Genomic DNA, 11,275 nt, shown 5'->3' with positions numbered 1-11,275 from the left:
TAATCCATATAGTTTTTCTAATTTCTCATTTCTAACCTTAGTAGGCTTCTAAATTTCAACGGGTGAGGACGTCTTTTTTTTCCAAATTTTTATCCGTCGCGAACAGTATTTTAACTCATAGAAAAATGACCTTTACTCGCATTGCAGTAACAATCAAATTGGCAAGACCACATGACGTAGACCAGGTGTTATAATTTGTGTTGACAAATCAAACATCATAAAATACCAGTGAATGTCAAACTGAGAAAAATGTAGTTATATTACGAGGGTGGGTCAATAATTCCTTAGAAAAAAGCATTAAAACAGTTTTTATTTTTGTATTTTTTTTTTATTTCTCAACATAATCTCCTTGGAGCTCAATACACTTGGTTAGACGTTTCTCAATTTTTTTTAAACCGTCAGAAAAATAAGTTTTCGGAAGGTCCTCAAAATAAGCATTTGTCCGATCGATGACTTCTTCATTTGAAAAAAAAACGTTGTCCACTTAGCCTTTTTTTTAAGTTTGGGAAAAGGAAAAAGTCACTGGGGGCTAAATCTGGCGAATACGGTGGGTGGTCGACCAATTCGAACTTCAATTCTTCAATTTTAGCCATTGATCGTAAACATGTGTGAACACGGGAATTGTCCTGATGAAAAAGGATTTATTTCCTGTTTAAATGAGGCCGTTTTTCTTCAATTTTGTTTTTTAGCTGGTCCAATAAAGATGCATAATAATCCCCTGTTATTGTTTTTCCTTTTTCCAAATAGTCAACGAAAATAATTCCACGTGCATCCCAAAATACAGTAGCCATAACCTTACCAGCTGATTTTACGGTTTTCGCATTCTTTGGACATGGTTCGCCTTTCGCAATCCACTGCTTTGACTGTTCTTTCGTCTCGGGAGTATAGTGGTGTATCCATGTTTCATCTACAGTCACAAAGCGACGAAAAAATTCATCCGGATTGCGTTGCATGAGCGACAACAGGGCTTTAGAGGCCACCACCCTATTGCGTTTATTGTCGACTGTGAGCAAACGCGGCACCCATCTTGCAGAAATTTTTTTCATGCCCAATTTGTCATGTAAAATAGAAATGACGCTACCTTTTGAGATCCCTGTAACCTCAATTATCTCACTCAACTTTAATCTTCGGTCACTTAACACCATATCGTGGATTTTATTGATCATTTCTGGTGTAGTCACCTCTACAGGACGTCCTGAGCGTGGTTCATCCTTTGTTGATGTACGACCACGTTTAAATTCATTTAACCAGTTATAAATAGTTGCAAGTGAAGGAGCAGATATGCCGTGAACTAAATCCAACTCATTTTTTATTTCCTTTGCTGTTAACCCTTTTATATTAAAATGTTTAATAACAGCTCTAAACTCAATTTTCTCCATTTTTGTAAACAAGCAAATTTTTTTTTTAAATGTACGAGAAACACACAACAACCCGACCAATCTGATTGAAACTTCGCAGCATACTGAATCGGTAGTGCCGCTGCATGAAAACAAACCGTTTACAGTACTAGTCTCGCCACCTGTCGGCTTTTCTAAGGACTTATTGACCCACCCTCGTATATTATTTATTATCTTGTAATACAAATGGTTGCAGCATGTGAGATATTGTAAGATAATTGAATCTTATAACCACGGTGTCTACAAAGAAGTCCTAAAGGTATTCGTTCGGTGCAACATTTATAAAAAAAAATATTTTGGACTTGAGCAGTTTAGATAAAATATAGGTGGACTTTAATTATTTTGATAAATACCTACTTGGTTGGGCTTTAAACGATTTGAAAAACTTTGCATGTACTTAATACAGTTTTTATGTACCTGGGTCGCCATGTTTTGTTATTTTCAAAGGGACGTATCCAGGAGTATGTTTATTGGCATTATCAATAGAAACAAAATAATATTATTTTTCAAGGTCTATTTATTATCGATCTTAAGTGGTTTATGTCACAAATAGTAAATTTGTAGAAAATTTAAAGTAAAATACGTTTTCGAATGCTGTCATAGTAATGGCCACTGAAACATGTGTCATAATTTTCCTAATCGTCAAAATAATAATAAAATAAGTGTTTTGGGGCAGAAAATCACGTAATATGTTTTATGATGTATGTATTTTTCAGATGGTTTGTGGTAAAATCTTTTTTTTTTCATACTGCCACAATTCAACTATTCATAATTAATTGTTTGTTAATTTTTTCATTGTGCACTTTGACTTAATAGGTAGGTGTTAAAGTTTTTACCTTACTTTATTGTATTAATTTATTGTTAAGTGAGAATTAGCTGCTTTCGTTGTCAGTGTGTATTTGATGAGTGCGCATAGTGCCTGACGATGTCGAAAGGCGAAACCAGGATCGCATAAAACGACTCAAATGAAATAGTACAAAACTTAAATCCATTAGAATTTAATATATTTAATGCCGAGTTGAATTGAATGGAATCACCTTAGGCATTTATTAGTAATTATTTAACACAAGTAAAAAATATATTGAGGTAAGAACCTAGTTCATTGAATAATAAAAACAATATTACTCTTTACATCACAACTGACAAGATTTATATGAATTGTATATTGCCTGAACTCATTGATCCTAGACTAACACGGTCGATGGATATAAGAAACCCTCAATATCATAATTATATTAGATGCTATCAATAGAAAAGAAAAAAAAATAAAAAATAATAAAAAATAATAATTTATAATAGTTATTCTAATACATTACATACCGTTAAGCCTGTACACTAATTAAAGAACCAATTATTAATTTTCTATACACACTAATGTTCCGAAATCCTCCGCGGTGACCAAAACGTACTGCCGTCAAATACACGTTATTATAATAATGGTTTCTTAAATCTTGATTGTTGCGTAATAAATTTAAAAAAAATTGTAAAAAGTTGTAAATATTCATTGAATTGCTTTCTTTTATGAGTCATGTTTTTATAATTCAATAAAAACGCAATAATAACAGAAATCTTTTATGCATCTTGTGAATGTTTTAAACTTATAATTTGTAATGTGAGCTCATGAAAAAATGAATAACTTTTGTATTCATACACACCGATATATATAAATAATATACCAATTTGAAACACCTCAGAAACATACATAAGTATTAGATTTTTTTTTGAAAAATATTTGAATTTGAACCCACAATATGATAGGTTCAAGAAAAGGTGTCACTTCACAAATTCAGCATATCAATAATATGAGGTTCTTATTTGGAGGTCTACTATTTTTATTCTTATAATTTATTCTACCTACCACAAAAATGTTTATAAAATTTGTTAGGAAAAAAAATATTATTAATTCAACACTTTTAAAACCTCTGATTTCGTACCTACTCCCAGAGACACTTTGTTTTTTTATGCGCGCTCCGCGTATTGCTATTTTGTTGTGGCTCTTACGTCAAATTTGATTCTTACGAATGAACCCATAGGCCTTAAACTTGTCTAGTTGGTTGAAATTTAAAAAAAATTGAGTGAATAAATCAATCTAAGGACCACTAATGCATTCACTGATTTAAAACGACAAAGTGAAGGCATTCATAAAAAAATGGAGCTTAGGAAATCAAAATGACAAAAAATAAAGTTCGCCATGTCTCCATTATTTTTAAATGATTTCTACGTCAGAGTTCTTGGTTAGTTTGCTAATGCACTTTTCACATTATTTTATTAATAGCAAAAAAAAGTCTGCTTTATTTCAGAACTATTAAATATTTTATATATGTGGTTAAAAAAATCCTGACCTGGGGGGTCCGCTTCGGGATGTGGGGTCCATAATAGAATCCATTTTTGTCAATGAACGAAGATGAATTTGGATTGACTACTATTGAAATTGATTGTGCTAATAAACAAGCACATTCGTCAAAAATTAATGTAAGTAGTTTATTTTTTTTTCATTTTTGTATTCGTAAGTAGGCACCTTTGTTGACTATTTAAAAAGGTGTCTGTATTATTTAATGAAATAAGGGGGGGAGGCGCCTAGATTAGATTTTTTTTAAAGGGAGGCGTAGTAACATAAAGTTTGCAAACCACTGACTTAACATTTGAATTTTGTCTAAAAAAAACAAGACGTTTATAATTACCCCACGTTTAATTTTTTGAAAATGCAGAAAATTATTGGTCACTCAACGCGTACTATACTTTTTGCCGAAATACTATAATTTTGAAAGCACTGTACGATAATTCCACTTTCAAAATATGGCAACACTGTGTACCTAGTTAAATTTTTATTATTTATTGATTATCGGACGTTTGACGTTTAACTCGTTTCCAAATAAATAATTGAAAGCTATTAAATATTTAATACAACAACTTTATACTGTTTTAATTCAATACGATGTTACGTTCTAGATAAGTATATTTAATAAATTAGGCGAGCCTTCATAATGGAATACAGATAATCAACTTATTAGTAATTAAATACTTAAAAAATATTTAATATGGATATCAAAAGTGAACTACAGGTAACTTCTGAAATCAAACAGGAACCTGAAGAATCCTTCTCTGATTCAGAAACACCGTCAAATTCAAATAAAGATGATAGCAACTATCGAGAAAGTGGTGTAAATCAGTTTAATAAAATAATTAAGAATGAGAAGACATGGAATCGAAGCCAAGATGTAAGTTGTTTTTCTTGTTCTATTGTCCCACATTCTCTCATACATCATAGATTTAGGCACCACGATTACTTACTTGGAAATGTAGCTTACTTTTTTGAATGATGTTTTGATTCTACCCTTTAAAAATACAGGTGTTTCAGATGAGACTATCATATTCCTAAGGCAAATCAAACCTAATACGTTTGTTTTTAGTTTTTCATTTGGGACTATTTCAATTTTACTAGTGAAGTATCTATATCATTAATAATGACATTCTTCTTTCTTTTTTGCAGTGTAGCACAACACCGGTACTGCGTCTGAAAGTGGAAAGTACATATTCCCTCCTCCCACAACCGGATGATCAGTGTACGCTTAATTTCACTACTGGAAGCCCGAGTTCCCAGTTTAAACGAGAAAATAAACCTGTATCTGATTTGCGAAACCACCATTCAGAATTGCAATCGCCCGAAGTATCGATAACAGTTCCCGGTATAAATCAAGAAATCACTCCAACCAGTAGCTCCCAATCGTATGTTGATATCATCAAACTCAATTACCCGTATGCCCTCGGTGCTCTAGGCGCTCTAGGCAGACAAATAAACTATGGCCAAGGTATCATCGGTTCCGACACCGTCTACTACAGACCGCAGCCGTCAGATCCTGATGACAAGCCATTTTATTGTGATTTGTGTGATTACAGATGTAAAAAATTGAGGTTGCTAAATATCCACAAACAGGTACACGATGATGCACGCCCGTTTGCCTGTGACCAGTGCGATTACACTTGCAAACGAATAGGAAACTTAAAAACGCACAAACTGTATCATGATGATGCAAAACCGTATGCATGTGAAATGTGCAGCTACACATCGAAACAACTGCGTCATTTAAAACAGCACAAAAGAGTCCACGAAGATGCGAAACCGTTTGCATGCAATGTCTGTCATTACACTTGCCGACATTTGAGCACGCTAAAAACACATAGATTGAAACATTCTGATTTCAAACCTTTCGCTTGCTCAGAATGTGATTACCGTAGTAAACATTTGAGTGCGTTAAAATTACACAAAATGGATCACGATACGATAAAACCTTTCGCCTGCGACATTTGCAATTATCAGTGCAAACAGCTGAGCAACTTGAAGCAACATAAAGTCATCCATGAGGCTAGTAACACGTTTTCGTGTGACGTATGCAATTACACCTGCAAGCATTTGCGTCATTTGAAGCGACATAAGATTGTGCATGGCATCGAGTCACCATACGCGTGCGATCAATGTAGTTACATATCTAAATATAGTAGCAATCTGAAAGTTCACAAACTTAAGCATATTAATGGCGATATAAATACAACGACCTTCCAAGTCGGAATGAACATTTGTTATCCCATGTAATGTTTCAGTCAAAATAGCCATTCAACTCAGATAACAATCATCTCGACAATCTCTTTGAGGGTTAATTTTTGCATATGAAATAAGATTGTGTTTATGTTTCTCACGCCTAGAGATAGGTTTTACTGATGTAACATTATTTTAATGGGTATTGTGTAACTGTCACATGTGTTGCCTAAAATTATTGTTGTTAAAAATAAATAAAAGATTATATTATTTGTTAAACAAATATGAATATATTTTATATTCAATTTAGAGTATTATGCTTCATAACTTTTCACTCCGGCTCTAGGATGAAAATGATGTAATATATTCTTTCTAAAAATATTTATTTATTTATTTAAAAAAAAAATCATATTTTTACAAAATATTTTACACATGTATAATTTTTTTATTACAGATATAATACCTATATTATATTGCTAAAACCAGGTCAACATCTGATTAAACTGCTCTCCCTTATGTCTTCATCATCTTTTTTCATTAAAATACAGAAAATTATTTATAATTTCATAGGGTAAAATAATATGGCAGGACACGGTTACAATGTTTATTTATTATTAATACAAGTGAATGTCATTTAATTTAACTTTATGCAGGTAATCAGGCAAAGAGGTGTATCAGTGTAGTCAAACGTGCAAAAAAAGTGCAAAGTTATTAAACGTATACCTACTCTACTTAAATACAGAAAGTTTGGGATTGCTATAGACGTATTTAAAAGTCATGGCTGTGATGTAATAGCTTATAATATGTAATGTAAAAACAGAAGGGAGGGGGGAAGACTGGGAGAATGTTCAGTTTTTTGGATGGCTGCTGTTGTGTTTTCACAACCATGTTTTGATACACTATAATCAGTCAAAGTTCAATACATAGCACCCCCAAAATAAAATACAATATTAAGGCCTGCTCAAATATTGTTTATCTATTTCGTAAACCTCACAAGTCCAAACATTTTTTTTCAGGTTTTTGTTTTAAGTGAAATTTATCAAAAATCAAATACATAGGTTTATTCAATTAAAATTATTTGATTAAAATGGGTTTTATGAGTTTTACAAGATTGACTGATGTTATTTTATCTTCTCCTTTTTTACCGAATGATACTGGTTTTTTTTTTTTCTAGATGCCTTTATGGATACCTTGCATTTACTATCAAGGTTTCTTTAAGGTGACGCATCAGTGAAACTGCAAATAATTTTCAACTGTAGGCGTGACGAAATTTTGGACTCGCTCGCATTCAGTGAGAGAACGTCGAGCTAGAAACACGTCACTTTGCTTTGTGATGGCGACGGGCCAATTAATTCTTAAATCGTGTAAAGATGACTAAAAACGTTACCCATTTACTTTAAAAAGAAAACATGTCAATGAATATATTATTATTGTTACTAATAGAACAATAAACAGAACATAAAATGGACGTATGTTGGATTTATATGACAAATAATATTTCGTTTGACAGCCGTCATTTGCACCCGCGACCCGCAATCCGCGCATCGCCTAGCAACGATCTTTTTAGACCATGCCTCAACTGATGTACGGCCTTAAGGACTTTGGCACGCAAACTGCTCGACTTGATGCTAGGCTGAGAAATATGCCTTATTGAAAACTATTCCTCTACCCGCATCGGGTATTGCTAATTTGAATTCGGCCAGGGCCTATGAAACCGCCTTGCAAAAACCCTGGAAAATTCTTTGTAGCGCAAGGCGGTGGTGATTCTGATGAATATTTTGTCGTATTCATTGGGAAATGAGAACTGCGATTTATAGACGAGTTTTCCCGTGGTAAAAGAAATGTCGCATAGGACTGATATTCTGAGCATATACTTATCCTATCTTATATGACTGCAATCGCTGAATCTGAAAGGCATGAATCATCATTACATGTCACCATTTATTATTTTGATTCTTTTTATTACATCAATACGGAAATTAAAAAGTGCACCTCTTCCGGCCTCATTTGCCATGGTCCCCGGAAGGTGTCGAATGTCCGCATCTGCCATCTGTAATAAAAAGTTTGGTCAACAGGTTAATAATAAATAGAAGTAAATCATCTTGTTTATCGAATTTTAATCGACGTCAGCTGTTAAACTTTGCCTGGTAATAATATAATATCATAATATGGAATATGTTTTGTCGATAGTCAGGATAAACTTTTGCGGCAATACGGTCAACAACTTCCCCTTATGTAAAAATAAATGATTGATCAATACCATTGACTGAGTCATGCATGATGAAAATGATGTTTAAATTGATTTCTTGTATCCTGTCTTTCATCGTCCCGTGAACATCCATGGGTTAGGGTGCATACATTATACTTTTTTGTGAACCTGGAGATGTTAAGTAACAAATGACTTTTGTGCAATATAAATTAATAGAACAATCTAGAGTTGTAAACGTTTATTGGAATAATGGTGAGAATCTACGATGAAATTTTTTGATGAGATTTTTGATCACTAGTCAAAGGCATTGGTAACTAAATGTATGTGGAAGTAGTTGTGAGAGCTATCGAAAACACTTTCATGTACAAGCAGCCCTCGACTTCTGTACGTAAATTGGTTCCTGAAAATGTGTACAAATGTTGAAAGTACGAAAGTAGAGCAATGTAAAAAAAAAACATCAACAAGTGTATGTTAAAATATTTATTTATCAATAGGTATAATAAAGTTAATGAGGCATATTGATTACAATCGGGTGTTTCCTTTATAAACTTGTCAAGAGATAGTTGAATACCACCCTTTTTTTCTTTTCTTGATAAAGAGATCTATAACATGCTTTGTCTTTATCAATTGCGACTGCATGAAAGCGCAGAGTTTTTGCATTATCAACAAAAATCTAAATAAGGTAGTATTTTTTTGAAATATGTCATTTCTATTGGCATTTCCCAGTGGTTAAGCTACAACAAACGGCCGTAGCCATAAAATTCCGTTCCACAGTAGAGGACGTCAATGGACGTCCTGTCATCACATCTCACAGAATACGACGTTTATAGACGTCGTGTCGGTGAATGTGTGTAGTCATGGCCTTAATTAAGAATGAGTGCGGCCTGTTCTGCTGGTGGGGTTACATTTTGCCACATCGTGTTCTTTTTCTGCATAATATTTTTTTATGTGAAACAGTTAACACTTGATTAAGATTTCAATAAAATTTTATTGAAACAATAAATCCTCTTGTTTTAATTCTTCCCAACAAGTATTACCCTTATTTTCTACCTCTCAACTCTTTTTTGTTATCTCATGAATTAATAATTATTATTATTGTTACGTTATGTAGAAAGTCCAGTTTTCCTCCTCCCCTGAAATTCTTGATGCCATCATTGTCTTGGCTTTAAAAGCGTTGGCTCTTTTTGAATAGCTACCTAATAAAATCGGGATAATGGAACTTTATTCAATTTAGCCTTTTTATAAGTATAAAGATTTCACTAGCAGTTAACATTTATTTATAAATACATGCTGTGGTCCAATTATTATCGTTGACGAGACTTAATTTTATAATGGAAGATTTCATCAAAAGTCTCACTGTGGTTTCTCACCATATGAACAAATTTGGTATCACGTAGATCACCATACTGATATGATGTTCGTAGTGAAATATATTTGGTTTATTAATAATTCGTATTTTATTTAAAACTGATTTTCCTGAAATAAATTACTGGGACAACCTCGACTACTAGAAGACCCCGTAAATAATATTTATAGCACAATGTTTAATGAAAATATAAAGATGAAAGTGTTTTAGTAAAATGCCAGCTCTACACATTCTGTCAAATGCCGGTATCAAAAATGAACCCAATGTTATCTGTCTACATATTAGGCTTTGTTAATTCAGTTTCAAAATGACACATATGACAAGCGCACCCCGAGAGACCCTGAGGACGACTGCGTATACAACGCACTTCTCTTGTTCTCTCATGTGTAGCGTCAGTTTTGGACCGTGCATCTATTCTATACACAAAACTGTTTTCGGCCTCTACAACAGCTAACTAGGGTAGGAAAGTATCGGAATATTAGCACTTATTGTAACAATTACAATGAGTTAGCCGTCTGAACTGTCTATCTCGCTCTACAATTTATCGCGATCAAGAGTGTGTTATCTTATTACATTAAAAGCTGTGCACAGAGCCAATTAAATCTGAAATTATGTATAAAATTAATATTGTTACTGTTAAAATAAAGAAATTTTTATCAACCATTTTATATATTTTTGTCATTTCACTATTTTATCTTTTACATTTTCAGATGTTATCCAAGTTCAATGGTTTTAGTAAAGTGTATGAATTGTTTGTATGCAGTTATATTCAGTAATTTTAAGAATTGGTTTGCTACTTAAGTTCAAATTACATTGGCATAAACTCAAGCTAACTGTCTGGCCCTAACATCTGCCACGGGGCGATCGTGAAAAGTCACCTTTGAATTGTGAATTGGAACAATTCCTATTTTTGGGCATGATCATGTCGAATATTACCGAGAATGTACGAAAATATCCAAATTAACTCAGAGCCTCTGAGAGGGGCCGCGCACCTTGCAAGCGTGTTCTGTCTTATGTTTTATATAAACTGATAGTGTGTGCAAAAGAATAATCTGCCCTATCGAAGAGTGACCATAAAAACGACAGCAGCTGCGCCTGGGCATCAGCTAATACTGTATGCAGTCGACGGCGTTCATTCTAGACCAACGCCTTACTACTCGAAATAGTGTGGACCATGGTTCCTCAATATTTTTCAGTATGGGAGCTACATTTTTTAAATTAATTTGCATGATAAACGTAATATCTAAATTTTGCAAGAGGTCCGAATATTATATAAAAAAGTAAATTTTCACTCTGAAGTGAAGATTAAATAAAATACCTACGTGGTATAAGTTTAATATAACATTACAATCATATCACAGTTCACCATGAGCTTTTGTGCCGATATTGTAAATTTACAGACTTTTCTAGAGATAATTATCTGTTATAGAACATGTACCTACACTAGAATCATTAATTAAAGTTTAAAACAAAAGTAAAAAACACTTACATACTAAACTATACCGATTCTAGTTGTTACTATATTATGGTGTGGAATGAGCAGTACATGCATATGTACAGTGACGTCCCGTGGGGGTAGGCAGATTGAGCGTCGCTTGGGGGCGGCAGTTACTCGAAGGGCGGCAAATCTAGGATAATATATAAAGTATAGTACAGTAACAGTACCAAAGTATATATAGAAATAGCTACCTACTTAAACTTAGTAATAACGAAAATATCTTTCCATTAAAAATTCAGCTCACTTGTTGGAAACAAAATGTATTAATTAA

General features: G+C 33.2%; 1 protein-coding gene across 1 annotated transcript; it reads left to right on the top strand.

Annotated features, from left to right (window-relative positions):
- The first annotated feature begins 4,241 nt into the window (after positions 1–4,241).
- LOC147071734 (uncharacterized) lies at positions 4,242–6,177 on the top strand. Its single transcript, XM_085947063.1, has 2 exons — positions 4,242–4,615; positions 4,888–6,177. The coding sequence occupies exons 1-2, from the start codon at positions 4,436–4,438 to the stop codon at positions 5,986–5,988; spliced, it is 1,281 nt and encodes a 426-aa protein (XP_085803189.1). The 5' UTR covers positions 4,242–4,435; the 3' UTR covers positions 5,989–6,177.
- Positions 6,178–11,275: the final 5,098 nt, after the last annotated feature.

This window comes from Rhyacophila brunnea, unplaced genomic scaffold (genome assembly GCF_057557595.1).
Source record: "Rhyacophila brunnea isolate RB1 unplaced genomic scaffold, BYU_Rbru_1.0 scaffold_2, whole genome shotgun sequence".
NCBI classification, from domain to species: domain Eukaryota; kingdom Metazoa; phylum Arthropoda; class Insecta; order Trichoptera; family Rhyacophilidae; genus Rhyacophila; species Rhyacophila brunnea.
Note: the sequence above shows the minus strand (reverse complement) of the source record. Positions and strands in the feature narration are given on the sequence as shown.

What these genes read in the sequence shown, in the direction of transcription:
- LOC147071734 (XM_085947063.1), top strand. Translation starts at nt 4,436, where the DNA reads ATGGATATCAAAAGTGAACTACAGGTAACTTCTGAAATCAAACAGGAA. An exon ending in CATGGAATCGAAGCCAAGAT is followed by an intron (nt 4,616 to 4,887) that starts GTAAGTTGTTTT and finishes TCTTTTTTGCAG; the next exon opens with TGTAGCACAACACCGGTACT.